This window comes from Dicentrarchus labrax, unplaced genomic scaffold, assembly GCF_905237075.1.
Source record: "Dicentrarchus labrax unplaced genomic scaffold, dlabrax2021, whole genome shotgun sequence".
Classification (NCBI taxonomy): domain Eukaryota; kingdom Metazoa; phylum Chordata; class Actinopteri; family Moronidae; genus Dicentrarchus; species Dicentrarchus labrax.
In genome coordinates, this window is record NW_026136704.1 from 27,879,574 (window position 1) to 27,898,545 (window position 18,972).

General features: G+C 38.0%; 1 protein-coding gene across 4 annotated transcripts in view; it reads right to left on the reverse strand.

The window, feature by feature from the left end:
* Positions 1-18,972, reverse strand: part of LOC127362450 (rho GTPase-activating protein 42) — a 59,503-nt gene that overhangs the window by 17,850 nt on the left and 22,681 nt on the right. For all 4 annotated transcript variants that reach the window (XM_051398153.1, XM_051398152.1, XM_051398151.1 and 1 more), the window contains exon 4: positions 6,572-6,643. In XM_051398153.1, coding sequence (XP_051254113.1) covers positions 6,572-6,643 — 72 coding nt within the window. The remainder of the gene's footprint in view (positions 1-6,571; positions 6,644-18,972) is intronic.

Below are 18,972 nucleotides of genomic sequence, written 5' to 3' on the forward strand. Positions count from 1 at the left end.
CCTGCATTAGCTCTTTCCATTTGGGAAAAGCTACCCCGATGTTTACTCTTGTTTTTTGAATTCGCCGGTCACATAGCCTTTTTAATTCCCTTTTTCGCTTTTTTGGCGGCGAGGATTCCTTCTCCTGTGGCTCGGCATAAGTATGATCCTCCATTATTAACTAAAGTGCAGTGCAGACTTTCAAATGTGCCAGGCAGTGACAAGCGCTTCTCACTGATCTCCTTCTCCGTTATAGCTGGTTTCAGTCACGTGACGCTGGCTTTGAAAGAAAACGCATTGTGGATTAGCTCGACATGTAGGCTAGTGCTTTATGTCCCTCTGGCGATTATAGTTTTTCAAAATGGCGGAACAACATGGAAGCCTCCATGGACTTGCCCGTCCAATGTATATACAGATAAGAAATGTTTTGCTTACGAGGATAAGTCAGATCAGTGGCAGAGGTAATTTTACACCAATGAGGACACATTTATGAATGAAGACATTGATCTTAGCTAATAAAACACTTAAAACACTACACAATGTCCCTTTAAAGTGATTAGTTTGTATCTCATGGTTGATCTAGCACAGGAGCCAATCAGGACTTGAATACAAGTTTTTATAGAGTGCAACATTTTTACATATATATTATTTATTTTAATTCATGTTAGTTAGTAGTTGATTTTAAAAACATAGAATTCCCTGACCGTACATTGTCAGATTCTTTGTAAGACTCTGCTATAGTTATTGACTTTTTAATGTGTGTTGAATAAATTATATAATTACATACATACATACATACATACATAATTACCTATTACTGTCATATTTTCAAATCTCCAGACAGCTTTTAGCACAGACTTAATGGAATCTGTGTTATAGCTTTTTAAAATTCTCAATTATGTGATTCCATCTGTGATTCTGTTATCAAAAAAACCAATAGAGGCCTACCTTAATGCTGCCATCAGTCTGGCGCGGGCCCATGCCTGGCCCTCATCTCCAACATTTGCCACACTGCCTAACAACTTTTCTGGGTAAATCCCTGTGGGTGAGTTTGCTAATTGCTAATATAACGCTGCAGGGAGGAAATCAACAAGAAAAACTGCAAGCAGCTCCTCTTCTGGTCAGGTGTCCTCAGTTTGCTAAAGAAAGGATGCTGGGAACAGACATGAAGACGGCAGGAGGAATATTTGGACGCTAGCCATACATCGCCAGTTTTGACACTGGCCCTAACGAGCCTCAGGGCCATCATTTCTGAGCCTCTCATCACCATGGTAACAGATGTAAGCGGCAAGGGAGGTTGAATGTGTCTGTATATAAAGGAAAGAACCCCAGATATCACACACTATCACACTGCACTCTTCACTTGCATCCAATGCCCTGGAATAATACAAACATCAATGGCTAGCACGCCGTCATGTGCAGCGTATTTCACCACACGTTCATTTTAAATCAATTCTCTGAACAGTGACATGAAAGGGAGAACTCTGCAGCCTATTTCTATGAGCTCATTAGATAAAGCTAATTGGAGCAGGGGTCCAGAATGGCGATTAAATAGCAATAGCCAGGTTATTTTGATGCTCCACCACACATGAGCTGGTCTCGCTTCCACAGGGGAGACAGAGAGAACACAAGGCTTCAGCTTGAGTTCGGTTACTTTGCTGTAAAGCCAAAAAATGTCTCCCTCTTTACCTGAAATCCCATTTCCTGACGAGACATCACAGACAGCAAGAAGTTGGCCAATTAACACGAAATAATTACAAACATCTGCTTCTGAAGAGTTGAAAAACAAATACTCTGACTTCTAAATAGACCATATTTAGTGTGTGTGTCAGGCAAACTGCAGAGCCTTAGTCAAAAAATGAACTCTAATCAGTGCCCCTGCTCTCTCTGACACATGGTGTAATAAGTATAAACTAATAAAGATAAAAGTACAAGAGCTCCATACACTGTACACACTTATTCTTTCTTCTGTATTGCCTCTGTATCTGAAACTAATTATTAAGGTCTGAGCAAAGCTGCATGGAGAAAAAAAAGCTGTTATCTTCATAAGATCAACCTTCAAAAGCTTTTCATTATGTTGGGAAAAGGTCTTTTGACAAGCTCTGCATGAATATAGATCTATACTGTATCCTATAGGGATGCCTTAGGCTTCTCCCTGTCAACCTAAACCTCGCTCTCACCACCTAACCAGAGAGATAATGAGTGGGAAAAGACAACTGTGAAGTTCAAGTTAGAAGGAACTTCTTGTTAAGATGACACATCCGATGATTATTTGCTTTGGACTACGTCACTGGTCAGTGTTGCCCTTGAGTAAGTCCATGACTAAGGAGCGAGATAACAGGAAGTTCTTTAATGTCAGCATTCAAGCCATCTTCTGGATAAACCCACATATTTCTTATGAGGGTCAGTTGAGTTTGTTTTGTTATGCATTTAATGTGCATTCTAATGGTCAGACTTGTGTGTTTTATTTTTATTATGAAGATCATTTTCAAAACAATTCTGCTTTATTAAATCCAAACACAGGGAAGACTGACAGGAAAGATTCACCACAGAAAGGGAATGACCTGAATCATAAGCAGTCCTGTGTTCAGTGTCACTTTCCTCTCCAGAGAACAATGAATACACTGGAAGAAAATAAAGTAATACTACAAGCCATTATGTCAGTTCATCCTTCAAAATGATTCCATGAAGTCGTTGCTCAACTGCAGTGCATGGCACATACTGACGGTTAGATTAAAGGCTATTAGATTAAAACTGCAATCCATGAATTCTCAGGTTAAAATCTGCCATGAATACAGTGAGATTAGTAGTCCTTAAGAATAAATCATCTGTTTTGAAGATTATGTAAAAAGTTTTGGTTTGCTTGTCTTAAATTTCATTGTGCATTCATTATTTCATGACAAGAATAATGGATAATGACTTATAATATTTTGGGGCTTTTTAATTTAATTATGTGAAATGTTGCTGTTTGTATATAAACTAATTTAATACATACTGCTTTTGCAAAAGGAAGGAAGCTGATATGTTCACAGTGTGTGGTTGCTGCCTCCAAATAGGTGAGGACTGACCCCTCAAAGACTGCCTTGCGAAATTCTGGTGATCAGGAGAAAAAGTAATTACTTTCTGAAAGATTGTTTTAATGGTGTTTCTGCTTTATTGGGTAAGGCACAGTGGAAAGTGATGGGGCAGACATGAGAATAATGGAAATAAATACTTTCAATTTGCATCACCTTATTCATGCATTTTATAGTTTTTGCAGCATGACGTTGGCGTCTGAGTGTCATCTGCATTGCTGTCTTAATTTTTTTTTTTCCCTCACTGGTGAAGTGTTTAGAAGTTTGTTTGTCTTACTGCAGTGTGCATTTCTTTTATTAATCAATAATATGTTAGCGTTTATTATGCAATATGATTTGCATATCTCAGGACATCAGTTCTATCTTTGATCATCTGGTATTTTGTTACAGCTGGGATAACTGTGCTGTGTGGTGCTGTGCTGTGCGGTGGGCAACTGTCACAGCCTATGATACATAAACGGCCTGAAAGGTTTAGTGTTCAGATGATTAGTTGATGAGAGTAAAAATCAATTACAATTCTGATAATCAATTAAAATCATGTGTAATATTTGAAGGTTTCTTACTTTGGCACCATTTGATGGAATCAAGACTAAACCTGTCTCTATTTTGATCCCCAGACATTTTGTAAAATGACAACACGATGCAATCATATTATCACAATTCAATTCCACTGAAAATTAATTTAACACTCGCTTTTGCCCAGATCCTGTTATTTGCAACACAATTCTAGAGAGATGTGTAGAAGAGAAGGCTTTTAGTCATGTGCATGAAGAAGGTTCTTCTAGTTCTACTGACTTGCCACAACATCCCAAGGTTAATCAAAAATGTACTGTACATATTTGTATGATGTGAAAGGTTTTAGTGTAGCCCACAGCTGGCAAGAATTTTCCCAAATCACTTCAATTGATCCCTTTACTCCACAGTGTCTTAGGACATTTTCAGATTTCCGAGCATAAATGCAAATGTCATTTCTGCCTCTGGAGACCATAACTAGCCAAGAATTATCTGATGTCTGTGCACCCTTTGTAGGATGAGGACAGCTCAAATTATCGGTGGCCATCTGACTCCCATCTGGGTCTGTTTGCACTGACTGTTCACACTCAGCTAGTGTGGGACCCCTATGGTGCCCCTAATGTTGACGATCCTTGAAGGGAATACAATATTGTTAAAATTTCAGAGAGCAAGAATGCCACCCACTATTTGGACACCCCCTAGTACTTTGTTGAGAAAGTGTCCCTGGGGTCTGTTTAAATTTCAAGGCCTGAAAAAAATCTGACAACCCACAAACAAACACACACACACACACACACACGCACACACAAGTAGTGTGGACCCAGCTTTAGGCAGTTTACCTCCAATGAATCTCAGTTTGTGGAAAAAAAAAACAGCAGGTCTATGTGAGAGTTCAGGCCCAAGGTTGAGGTCTAAGTTGTAGGAGATCAGTTAGCAATTTAGTGGATGAACAGAAGAGCTCACTGTGTTGAAACAGTGCCAAGAATGGTAGATACACACTGAAACCAGGACAGAGTTTCATTTCTTATTTCAGTTCTGAAAGCATTGTCCTTTGCCTGGGAATGTACAACTTTCAGCTCACAAAAATGTATCTGAAATTTAAAAAAAAGTTGTAACAATAATTTCAGTTCTACATCTCGGTTTGGCAGCCAGCACATATGGTTATGTCCATGTTCCAGTGAATATACATGATTGTTTGAACTCTTGTGGCTTTCTTGATGTGTATTTGTTATACACTGTGCAAAGTTTAAGGGGTTTTATTCCAACACTTGGTTCAGCTTTGTGTGAAACAGACTGTGCCTAATATGTCCTGTAGTGCTGCAGTCAATCTGCTAGTGTGTTATGGTCATGGAAGTGTTGTGCTTGTGCCTAAGAAACTGATACACTGCTACGTAACCTCAGTGGGATTACTCGCAGTATACCCAAATAAGGCAAGAGCTCCCCGTTTGTCCATCTGACGTTCTCAGACATGAAGCGCAGTAACTGGAAGGGTCAGACAGCCTGCAGATCTCTCCAGATTCTCGGAACAGTGGAAAGTTGCTCAGCCACTCGTGATGTCTGCCTTTTATCTCACTCTAGTTGGGCTAATGTTTAGTGGGGGATGGGCCGTAGGAGGAGAGAGCCATTAGGAGGAAGTGGTCGGAGGAAATAAGAGGTAGTGGGAGTGACAGGGGCTGTGGCTTTTAAGAAACCATTTTATAAACATGGAGAGTCAGTGCAATAACACTGAGCACTATGATGGGGAAAGTGAGAGAAGGAGATGGCTACAAAATGTGCGATTTCATTATGGTAGATACATGTGATGGTCGAGACATTAAGTGACAATGGTTATTTAGTCTAGGCAGTAAAAAGGAGAGTGATTGATGTTCACAACTCAGCACTAAGAAGAAAAATAGTTATTTTACATTGCAGGTTGGATTGTGAGGACACCAATGAAGTACAGTAAAATGACTATTTTTGTAGACCAGTCGCTGTCAAGTCATGTAAAATAAATCAAGATGGGTGAGAGTCTGACTTTGATGCTGGAATGTCCCTCACAGGGGTTAGGGTTATGTAAAGATGTGCGAATGAATCACAGAGTCGAGTGTAGAGTTAGTGGTGGACTCAGAAACTCAGTGGGAGATCTGTGGAGAGGCTTGAGTTCTTCTAGCTTGTTCGTGTGTGATCCCACCAAGGGAATGACCACAAACAAGCTGCCGTGCTTTCATTTTATGCCTTTGCGTTGGCCAGGAATGAAAGCATGGCTTGTAGCAAAAAGCCCACACTGTTCTTTGCAGTCAACACTGGCTTCAACAACATATCCACTGTGGAACCAGGATGCCTTCAAACTACATTATGCAAACCCCTACTGATACCAGTCCTCTATATCCAATAGGTTAGGGAGGAATGCATTACGGAATGGATTACAGTAATCTGATTACAAAAATGTTGAATGCAATATGTTAGATACTGCAAATTTACAGTAATCTGATTATAAATGCATTAAAGAAGTCCTTGTTGCTTGATCATGCAGAATCAGTATCTTTGAAGGAAGAACAGCACTTAGACTGTGTTACAGAAGGCTGTGACATACTTATTTTTATCACATCACATTTTCAAAATCTAATATGTAATTTGCAAGATAAAATTTGTGTTGAATTATCTTTGAAAAAAACACTCACAGCTCTATTCATGAGTAATGTGTCTGCCAAAGACAAATAATTCTTCGGTTCAATATGCCACCTTCAACTAAAACATAAACTAGCCATCCTAGAAAACAGATGAACTTTTTAACTCACAAGTCTTAATATCTTTTAATATCACACTTGCAAACTGATTTCTTTGTTTGTATCCCCTATGAGTCTGATTAAGCCATTTCTCTTAGCAGTGTCACATTTTACTTTTAATTAATGATTTACATATTGTAGGGGAGATGAGGGGAGTGAGGACGAGAGGCGAGGGTGTCAGAACACATGAAACATCCTCCGCTGTTAAATTGCTAATTGCGTGTGGAGGAGGTCTCTTACCTTTGCAGCACCGATTTGCTCCTTGCGAAACTTTTCCAGGGGAGTAATCAACACATCATCAGCATTCTGAATCTGAAATGAAAAATAAAGAAAAATACAGAGACAGACAGATGTCAGACTCAGATAGTCTATTAGTCTAACTCATTGTAACCTTCTGAATAATTCAAAATTACAAGAAGGACAAATATCCCAAAAATCTTTAATCTAGTTGTCATTCAGTTTTATTACTACAATGGTCTTGCTTTACAATTGTGCCAGAAAGAGTATGACACACAGGAAATTATAGCACCAAAAATTTTCCAGCCCAAGTCAAATACAGATGCAAGTCCAAACGCAAGTAGAGGATAGAGCAATCATATTCATTAATATCTCTTAAGCCAGTGACAATGAACAATGTGCTACAGTGAGGTACCCAAAATGAGTACAGCAGAGATAGCAGATAGAGCACTCAACAATGGTTCTGCTGGATAGAAGAAAATTGAGCCTTTTTATGTGAGCTGTGAACCACCAGCATTGTCGAACCTCGCTGAAATATGACACAGCACAGCAGATGAGGGAGCTTTACAACTGCAGCATGCAATGCATTTAAATGTTTGAGGTATGTCTCTACATATTGGTGACCTCTCCCGCGTCATGACTGGAGTAAAAGGTCTCTCCTGGAGCCTCTTCTTTCTCATTCCAGACAGAAATAGATAAGGGGAGATATATTATACCAATTACAGTCTACGCTCAATCCTTACGAGTGAGCAGTTCGGCAAGGTGCCATTAAGGTGCTTCTGAATTTCCCGTGGATGGGCTTTCATCCACTGAGATCAGATGACATCAGACTGGTGGGGCCGCTCTACAGGAGGTGCTGTCACAAATGACATGGCTCTTAGGTTGATTTAAGGTGTTATTCTGTGTGGTGAGTGTATGTGATAAAGTAAGGGCTGAGCTCTATAATACATCTATGATACCAGCACTAATTTAGAGGTGTCGGCTCAGATGGACTATCAGCTCCCCTTCCCCTACAGTCCTCTGAACACACACCGTCTTGGGATAGAGTTTTTGTTTTGAACCATTAATCACAGCGCATTTTCATTGTCCCAAAATAACCCTGTCAGCTCCATCAGCCAACCAGAACGAGTGACTTCAAAAGAAGCTGCAATCTCTCTGAGCCCGTAATGTTTCCTTCTCCTTTTATATGCAGTGTTGTGGGATGTTGTACGCTTGTAGTTTAAATTTGTAGCTTTGTTGTAATAATGTACTTTAATTACGCCATGATATTTGTGGTCCATCAAATAAAGACAGATGTTTCACACTTGAAACCATAATCAGATTATGGCTGTTACACTACATTACAATTCTAAATAACTGTTGTCTAGTACTGTGTTTCCTATATAATAAACATTCATAGTTTACTTTACGCTAAGCAGTAAACTGAGATATCAGACATTATGGATCATCATTTTGTGCGACAGGTAGTATTGTATTGACTTGGAAAAAAGTTGCGTGCAATGGATGAAACAAATAAACAAAAACTAAAAGTTAAATGAAAACAAAAGAAAGCAAGGGGAAATCATGCTGAACTTATTCAATAACAGATTCAAAATGCAAATAAATGTAGCCCCATACGCAACAAACTGTGATGCACTGTGTGTTCTGACTCCTTTCTTTCAGAACCAGCTTTAACTTTTTCAGCAAATTGAGCTACAGTAGCTTGTCTGTTGGATCAGACCACACGGGCCAGCCCTCGCATCAGTGAGCCTTGGCCACCCAGGACCCTATTGATGGTTCACCGCTTTTCCTTCCTTTGACCACTTTTGATAGGTACTGACCACTACAGACCGGGAACACCCCACAAGAGCTGCAGTTTTGGAGATGCTCTGACCCAGTCGTCTAGCTGTCACAATTTGGCCCTTGTCAAAGTCGCTCAAATCCTCATGCTGCCCATTTTTCCTGCTTCTAACACATCAACTTTGAAGGCAAAATGTTCACTTGCTACCTAATGTATTCCACCCACTGACAGGTGTCATGATGACGAGATAATCAGTGTCATTCACTTCAGCAGTCAGTGGTCATAATGGTATGGCTGATTGGTGTAAATGCAAAGATTATCTTGCATCGCTGTATTAATGGATTTATTGACTGTTGGTCACACTACACAGGTCACACTAGATATTTTTGGTTTTGGTAACTATAGACTGAATAATTGTTGGACTAATGGAAAAAAATATCAATAATGAACCATTTATTTTAACTTTGAGGACAAATAGGTTGACTACTACTCTACAGAAATACATGTTAGATAAGATTGTCACTTCATGCAAAGGGGGATTACAAAAAGTATGCATTTTGAGTGACACTGTGATATGGTAGAACCAAAGCCACATGTAATATCACAAAAGAAATACTCATATTAAAGATAACTACACACTAGACGTACATAAAAAAGCTAACACACTTATTATTGATAGTACCACAATAATGTGTCATAATACTATATATATGTCAGTTCCATTCTTTAAATATCTATCAGAATTATAAACTCAACATGTTATGTTCAGTACTCCTGTCTGCTTTTCTAAAGTGGCGGCATGCCGAGTTTTCCTGTTATTTTATCTGCCGATTGAAAATCTGCTTTTAGATCTGCTTTAAAAAAAAAATAGGTTTGGCACTTATGATACTATCAAATTACCAAATTATTTTCCGGATTTTGTATTGGTAACATGTATGCACGAAATTGGATTAATGTAAAACATTTGAATCGCATTTCCATTTCCAGGCCCCCATTTTATTGCGCCCCCCTGCCCCCTCCACCCCCACCCCACTTTTCAAACTGAAGTTACGCCCTTGAAATTTGGTATCTTTAACCTTTATTTACAATCTACAACATGCAGAAATCACTTCACATACAATATAACCTCTCAAAACCTGTATTATAGGCCATCACTAGATGGGATTTAAAAGCACTGAAACGGCATAAGGAAGAGAGTACTTCTGTGAGATAAACCAAGGCAATTTGCTTACAAGTGACACTCTATTAGGAGCGTAGAGGACATTTTGCGGTCATCAAATCTGGCTATTATAATCCTCCAGTCATATCGAAGTCATCGTGTTATCTACTGTGTCAACAGGGAGAATTATACTACTCTGCCAGTGTGATAATGTCATTTCCTCTGTCTTATCTCCCATGCTTTCAGTCTAATTGAGTCTGCAGTATTACCATGCTTTAAAGGTAGATTTCCAATACCATTAGCTTTTATCATTTTCAGTTAAATGGACAGGACAATTAAATATACAGCACTATAAACTTTTGAGATTATGGTCTAATATTAAGAATTGAATGAAAGCAAAAAGAAAAAAACATTCTTGTTCTTTTCTGGATTTCAATAGAGTTGGTTGTTGAGTTAGATTATTTCAGAAGGTTACTGGTCCCTGAAACCTGATATTTGACTGTTTTAGGACCACAATAAAGCTTAAATTTAAAGTTGGACTCTGAAAAGGAACACATCTATTATCAATTGTTCATGTCAAAAGAATTAACAGTGGAGTACTGGTAGTGGCAATAGTGCACATCCAAACAATGAGGATAATGGACAAAAGAGATTGTAATCAGCATGTCAAGATTTAACATGCTCGAGATTTCAGATCAGTTTCGATGATTAATTTCCAATAAGCTGATTCAGATTTTTATACTTGAAAGAGGCCAACTTATTTAAGACTCAATGGATTACTTTCAAACTGGCATTGTGCCGAATGCCCTCAGCAACAGCCTTTCTAAACAGGATTAAATCCATATGAGCGAGCACAGTGTGATGCTTGAAAGGATGCAATAGCGCTAAGCAATTTCATTACCAGATAGGGGGAGGAATGTCAATGTGCTGTATTTCCCTTGCTCCTGCTCTTACCAGTCCAAATATCAACTGGATCAAAAGTCTTGCTCTGAGGTTAATTTGCAGAGACAGATCAGAATGCCACAAGGCCAGATGAAATTGAATAGTTCAAAGTTTATATACCAATTGAAATTTGCCTTTGCCACCTGTCAAAAAACATTGTATTTTTGTTTAAATGTGAATGTCTATTCTAAATAGTTTAGGAACAATACTATCAAATAAAATGCCCTGATGGCCTTTTTCCCACCGCGTTCCCATACACATACAGTATGCTGTGTCTAACAGTTTCTCTTCACAGTGTGCATACATATGCATAACTCACAGAAGCCTCCAGATAACCATCTCCAAGGTAAGCTCTTGTTAGTATAACTCTCACTGGGTCACGAAACATACATTCTTGAACAAAACCACGTTGTTTGTTCTGCAAATGTTTGCATTATCCAGTATATTGTGTTGCATATCTATTGAAATAGCATTCAGTGAAGATACAGTACTGTAGGTTGTATATGTCACATTCATGCCCAGGGATCTGTTGGTATATTTATTTTATTGTATGACTATAGGTTATAATCATTGTAGCATTTAACTGTGGATTGCTCTGTCTCACTGGTAACGTATGTAAGTCTACAACTGGGTAGTAAATAACTTTTATAGGCTTTTTGCCCGTTCTGTTATGACAATGTCCTCACAATAAAAAGCCAGCTTGATACACCTAAAGCCCTTCTTCTTCACTGCAAATCATCTGAATCTATTTGTATATGAATACACACAAACACACACACATACATACACGCCAGTGCGGCAATTTTATGCAGGCTGAAGAGGCATCATAAAAGCTTGCTCGGTCACCATGCTGCACTATCGTTCAAATGAAAAAAAGCCTATTTTTGTTGTTGTTGTTGTTGTTGTTGTTTACTGTTGCTGTTTAGCAGTTTCACTCTCACATACAGTATCCAACACGGACCCAAGCAGAGAAAAGAGTTCTGGGCTTTCAAAAGTGGGTGTTTAATCGGTATGTGCTTGCCAGTTAAAATCTGCCAACTATGACAATTAAGTGAAAGCCTCTGACAGAAAGAGGTAAAAAAAATCACTGACATTTTAACATCTAAAAAAAAAACTGCAATTTACATGAAATTACATTACGATTTAAATTTGTCCAATTATTTTATATATGTAGCCAGCTTAGCACAACCATGTGTAATGGTACATTAATAGAAACAACTTCAAACATCATCAAGCAGGCTTCTGGCCAATACTGATTTGTTTTAGTGTCTGTAGGTTTGTACAAGTAGAAGTGACGAGGACTAAAGAGGTGGAGAAGCAAATATTTAGCTGCTACAGAGACAAAAAAAATTCCTCAAAGTATAAGTCGGATGTTTAACAAGTTACTGATCTCATAACAGTAGAAATAAAGTAAAGTATACTATAAGTTTACTTAAAGGGTAAAGTGACCATTATGTACTGTAATCCTGTCCATCTGTTTAAAATGAATCAAGAATATTCTTACAAAGGTTGTCTTTCCAAATTGAGACTATAAAGAGGTCTCCTGGTGATAAATATTAATTAATTTACTATTTAACTATGCATACTGAAAGTGGCCTTCATTCTTGTAAGTGATTACATTTTCCCATTAGGTCCTCACGTAAGTTCGGCTGTCATATGTGAATGATCAACTAAGACCCTTGAGATGGAAATGCAGCTGATTTGAATGTGCAACTGTGTCAATTTATTAAGTGTAAAATCCAGCAGTGAGACATTGGCACATGCAGCCGAGGAATATTAATAAATGCTACTGGTAAAGCTTCTGAGTTGGATAACATGGGTGTGTTTTCCTAACATGAAAAAGAGACTGTCTGAGTGTCGGACATCTGCACGTCTTTGTCTTGAGCCGAATTACAACTAATGATAGCCGGCAGCATCAAATAAAAAACATCAGCAACACTCGCACCAATAACCACAATGACAGAAGCAGCAACCAAAAGGAATTAGCCTAACTCATTAAAGTAGGTGTAAGCAAAGCCCCCACAACCTAATTAATGTGTTAAACGCATAATAAACATTATTGCCCTCATCATCATGACAGAATAAAACGTCCCATTTCATGCTGACGGTGTGATATGACCTTTACTAAAAAGAGGGAGTGCAGCTCTGTGCTTCAGTCACTTCTGTCTGCAGATTGTTTTGGAGGGAGGTGTTTGTGTGTGTGTGTGTGTGTGTGTGTGTGTGTGTGTGTGTGTGTGTTTGTGGCAGGGGGTAACAATCTCATTGCAGAGCTAAATCTTTATCTGGTGCAGCACTGGCACCTGCAGCAAGCTGAAAAGTCATCCTCCCCTAACTTTTATGAGGTATGAAATAAAAACAAACCTTCTGCAGACAGAGTCACAGAACAGTGTGAGAGTAGATGTGACACATTTGCCCTACACATTTCATCGGAGAGTAAGCTGTTAAGCAAGGATACGAAGCAGCCGCTGAAATGGAGACAGTAGCGGGCGTGTGGGTCCCATGAGGATTTTCTGTTGTTTGTTTTAAGTACAGTTTGGTTCCCTGTGATATATTCTAATGCTTCTTGATAGCAGAGTTTGAGGCTGCTGTAAGTACTTGTCTATGTGTGTTTGTCCTTGTGTATTAATCTGCTTTCTCCAAATGAAGAGCCAAGGTACTCAAAGAGCTATTAATCTCTATTTTCTGCAACACAGATATGAGGTACATTAACAGTACATAAAAAATTGAATCGTGTTGTGTCAACTGATCATAACAAAAAATAAAAAGCAACCACACATATCAACATTAATTTGACAGTGATTACGATTTTTAATTATAAGAAACTGTATGAATAAATGTGCTTATTTTCATATGTTGATGCGTGCCTGTAGATTTTTTTGTATATATGTATGTATGTATGTATGTGATGTATGCACGTATGCATGTTTTCAGTGATTGTTGTTGGGACTGCCGATGCAAAATAGCTAGATCTGGCATAAATAAATACAAAGCTGACTTTCCCCTTACCAGCATCAGGAAACTTGTATCATTAACATTTTTTAAATGATGATGTATTCAATTAGAATTAGCCAATGTTTAATGTTAATGTTAGTTATCAGCTAAGACGTGTTTCAAAAGACATGTCGATCAATTTGGGAGTGAAAAAACTAAGACAGTTATATAGCACTTGTAAAACCCTTTTTGACATTGTAATCGTTTTACATATTTTGTCAACAACAGTACAAAATCATTTGTTTTTGTGGTCTAATAGTGAAACTTTTGTTATTCTGAACCGATAAGCTTGAAGCACATTACATTAAATATAAACTCGGCAGGGGAAATGACAGCAACTTCAAAATAGTATTACTATTTACTCATGATATATGTGTGTCAGAACAGGAAGCTTTGCTGTCAGTCAGGTGTATGAGTGGGCCAGATTATGTGGAGAAAGCAATACAGATGCAGTCTCAATGCACTGAAACTAAACATTTACAACTCCAACTCAACTGTCGTAATAAAAAATTCAATTGGATCCTAAAAAATGTAGCTAGCTGTCAGTAAGTTAGTAAAACTGGCAGGCGGAGTTTACTGAGAACCCTGAGCGAGCGAGATAATTTGTCTGCTGAAGTAACATAGATATTTAAGTATCATATTTCATGTATTAATTAATGTATGCCTGGTGAAACTTCAGGTTGATATATCGGAACATAAAAATTCTAGCCTCGGAGAGGTATTTTAGCACGCCTGGCTCTGTGGGATCCAGTCCCTCCTTAGCACAGACGAGTGACAGGTGATACATTATGTCAGCAAACGCTCTTCAAGTGAGTGTCTAAATGCCTTATTTGCTTTCTACACTTTCCCAGAAACAGCTGTCTCCAGACTGATGGGTCACATCAGAACAGAAGATGCTTTTTCATCAGAGGAATCTGTGACCATGCTATACTGAAGTGACACATAACAAGCAGAAAGCATAAAGACATCGAGAGGGGCAAGAAGAAGAGGATTCACTGCAGTGCAGCGTGAACGTGCTTTTATACAGTGGCATTCATCAGCTCTCATGAGGTTTGTTTTCCTGGTTTGTCTCAGCTAACACGTGATTTGGAAATACACCTGGAATGCACTAAGTCAATATGGCTCGCTTTGTAGAAATAACTTGGGTTTGCCAGAAAATTTGGAGGATAGAAGGCATTTTGTTCATTGCCTGAGGTGCTTATCATTTTAACAGATTCTTTGTTAATATAATAAAAAGTGAGTTATACAAGGATATTGAGATACATTCATGGATAAAACCATTTTCTTTATCCTTCACTTGGCTGCTATTGAAAGAAACCCAGAACGTAACTGACATAACAAACATTTCTTTTTGAATAAAGGCTACATTTATTGATGTATTATAAAACTTTCAGTTTATATATATTACATGCCAGCCAGGATTTCTTGAAAAATGCTGTAATTTATGGCTTATATGTATTATACGTTTCTGTAAAAGAAAAAACAGTCTCTGGTTAAGTTTAGTATTTTAACTTTCAGTATATGTATATCTATGATTGAGGTGAATAATGATATACACAATGATTTCTTGGCTCATGCTCACAGATGTTCATTTTAGCTGTGGGTTGGATAGCACAAAGGTTTGATACTGTCTGTTTCAGACTTTCATTAAACGAGCCACCATGGATGTTGCTAAGAACAATGACTGCCTTTATTTCACACTGTTGTTTCAGGGTCAATGGGACATTCCTCAGTTCACAGGCCAGCACACAAGTTACCCAAAGAGCAGAGTTACTGTACTGTTAAATCCTGAGAAAACAGCAGCAGCATATGCCTCATGCCAGAGAGAGACACACTTTAGACCATTTGGTTTCAGTTCTGTGGCATAGACAAATTATGTGCAATTGTACGTGTTTAAGGGCTGCTGAAAATATGTAAACCAAAGGAAAACTCTCAACATGGGAAATAAATTCAGAGCCGGGCAGAAAATCAGCACTTAAGGGACTGTTGTTGTTCATCTCATAGAAGAGCAGGAAAAGCAGAACAGAATAACAAGATATATCTTGCACATATTACAGAAAAATAAGGACACTACAGCTTGTTGAATATTGCTAAGCTGTCTAAGATTTGAGCAACTCTAAAGCCCTAATGCTTTCCCAGCTTGGTTTTTCAAAATCAAAACAAACTAGGAAAAATGAGACCCTAAATTGTGACTTCACGTCTTTCATATTTATTAGATTCATTAATGACCAGGATCATTGAGCAATTAAAGAGTCTTGTTCATATTTACAAATCATTGAACATGCAATAAGTACTAGCTGAGATTTTCTTTGTGTGAAAACAATCTCAACACACCCTTGATAAAACTGACATGCATGGTAAAACTCTTTCACTGAAACAAGATCACATTACCAGAGTAGCAGAGGGCATACTGCAAGGCACACCATTCAGAAATATTTGTAACCTGACAGTAAACATAAGATTTCTGACCATTTTTTTTTTTTTTTATAATTTTATTATTTATTATAAATGTTCAGGTTTTAACATGGGTATTTAAGTTTTTATTTTATTTGAATGCAGATTTTCTTTTTAAGCACATGACCATTCATCAAAACAAATGTAATTTAATGTAACTCACCACATGCCTTGGCTAAATAACAACCTCGGAGGAAAAAAAGAGAAAACGCAGACAAGTAGAGTGGAAATGGAAAAAGGACTGTCTGGTGGTTTCATATCAAATCATGAAATAACTAGTGTCTACCTAACAGAAATCAGCAAACGAAGCCAGGTCCTTCTGTTTCTTTAACATCATTACAGCAAACTATCATTATTCCATAATTATTTTCAAAACCATTGAATCCATAATTAACCTCCAAGCTGACTAACTGAAGCCACCCCAATGATCTGTGAGCAATTTTTATTCTACTTCACAACAAAAATTGAGATAAAAAAACAATCAGTAATGCCACCAGTGACCCTTCTCCACACTGTAACCCCTTTGCCTTGCTCAATAACCTTTAGGCCCTTTTAAGGTTATAATGGCCAAATTAAAGCCTTCATTGAGTCTTTCAGATTTTATACCTGCTAGATCTCTCAAAGAGCTTTCTAACAGAGTTGGTCCCACTATTTTATTGATTGTAAATAGCTTTGTCCACTGGCTGTGTTCCCTCCTGCCTTAAGAAAGCTTAAGGCAGGAGGGAAGCTATTCAGGAGCCCCATTACACACGCTATTTAATCATGCTTTTATTATCTCAAGAAGGTCATTTATGCTTTTATACCATCTCGATTAGATTTTTGTAATTCAGGGTATTCAGCCCTCAATCTCACATCCTCAGCTGGTACAAAATGCAGCTGCTCAGCTTTTAACAAATACTTTAAGACCAGATCATATCAGCCCTGTTTTATACACTCCTTACTGGTTACTAGTCAGTTTTATAATTGATTTTAAGATTTAATGACCTTTAAAGCAACTAAATACTGCTCGCCTTCATTTAGGAGAACTACAGTGGTTGCTGAACTCACGAAAAATGCAGAAGGCCCTATCTAGAGCCAGTGTTTGGTTTGTCTCTTCTGGCCAACTGTAGAAACATGCCGGTTCAACATAGCACACTCCAAAGAAAAGGACCCGCTAGGACCTGAAAACAACTCATTCTAAGATAACGGAACCACAGCAATTCTTATTTTTAGGCGATTATACACTAATGAAATATATTCCAGCTCTTAAAGCACTTCATGTTTCATCTCCCAGCTACATTGCTGAATTGCATGAGCCAGGATAAAAGGTGGCCATTTTATTTGTATATTATTTAATTGCCTGATTTTATGTCTAACTTTGTTTTGAAAAGTGCTTTAAGTGTATTATTATTATTATTATTATTATTATTATTATTATTATTATTATTATTATTTTTATTAATTGTTCAAAGTCAAATTTACACCACATGTATTATATGGATCAAAAAATAAAAAAGCTAAACCTGATCATTTTCGTTTCATTTCAATAAAAAACAACAACAGGAAAACACAATCAGTTTTCCTTTGCTCCCTCCCAGGGGGTTATGATCATCACTCCAAAAGCCACAACATCGGGGCACTGCCCTTCCACTCCTAAATGCCATCCACGCTCAGCAGTGCTGAACCTTCTCAATCCATGCAGAACTTGAACCACTTTCACTCTTTTTATGCTGCTGAAAGGGTTATCAGCAGGGGAATTATACCAGAAATCGTTTTAAAAAGATAGTATTTGGGAAGTCTTCCCTCGGAATAACACACTTGGGTAGTTGGTAAGCCAATCACAAAGTGCACAAGCAAAGAGATTTCAGGCCTGGCCACCCGCCAAGCCAACAGACAATAAAACACTTCATGCTTGACAAGGCCTGCAGAAATTGGGCTACTGGTAAGAGTCTATCCCATGCAGCAGAGGCACCTTTGATATACAATATGCTAGTTAACATTCCACAAAGAACAGGGGGCTCGATTTGGGACATACAGGTTTCCTCTCCATCTGCTTTGAAATGTCTGGGTTTCGGTGACTCTTATCAGTCTGTGTCCTTCTATTTTTAGTAAACAGATTCAGTCCAGATGTGAAATGGGAGTGAAGTGAAGTGAAGTGGGTGGGGGAATCAGGGTTTTATTTCAGGATCTGCTGCTAAAAGTTTACACCCACTCAGTGTGAGTGTGACAAGTTTCTTTTTACCAATGCGATGACTGCCACATCTGTCTGCTTTAACAGAAGTAACAAACCTTACAAATAGAAACACCATCTGGCAGCAATTGTGGTTTAAGTGTAGCGGAGCATCAAGTCTCAACTGGTATAATGCACAATATTTCATGTTTTGAGAATAGTATACTTCCCTTAGGAAAGATTTAATAAATTTGGTGAACATGTGTTGGTTTGAGATGCACTAATTGAGCTCTGCAGAACAACTGCTTTCAAATTACATAAAGACCAAAATTAAACCTTCTGGTCATCTGGCTTTCCTGCTTTTCTCACCCAACCAGATGCACACACTATGACAAGCACTGATCTGGAAAACATTTAAGGAATTTCCTCATTGTGCTCTCTCGTAACAGTTAGGCAGTCGTTTATTAAAAATAAAAGGTATTCAGTGCAAAATGTTGAAAGCTTTTCATAACTTCAACAATATTTTGAGCCAATGACAGACAGCTGAATATATGTGTCTGGCACCTCTCTTCCTGACAATCACACATACCTCATCTCGACACTGTATTTGTATGCTGTCATCCCTGATTTTGTATCTTTGTGGCTCAACATGAGATACATCGTCTGCTGTTTGGAAATACCATAATATGTTACACTGATACAGCTGTCAGAAACCAGCAAACAAAGCAGGTCAAAATATGAACCTCACTGTAAAACTAAGTCTATTATTGTTTTAAATTAAATGTCAGACAGTACATAAATAAAATAAATGCCTACACAAAGGTTCCATTGTCGCTTCTCTATTCTCTGTTGTGATTTTCCTGAGCTAGATCGACTGTCAAATGACAAATCTAATGAATACTGGGCGGACATAACTCGCTGCTTTTGAA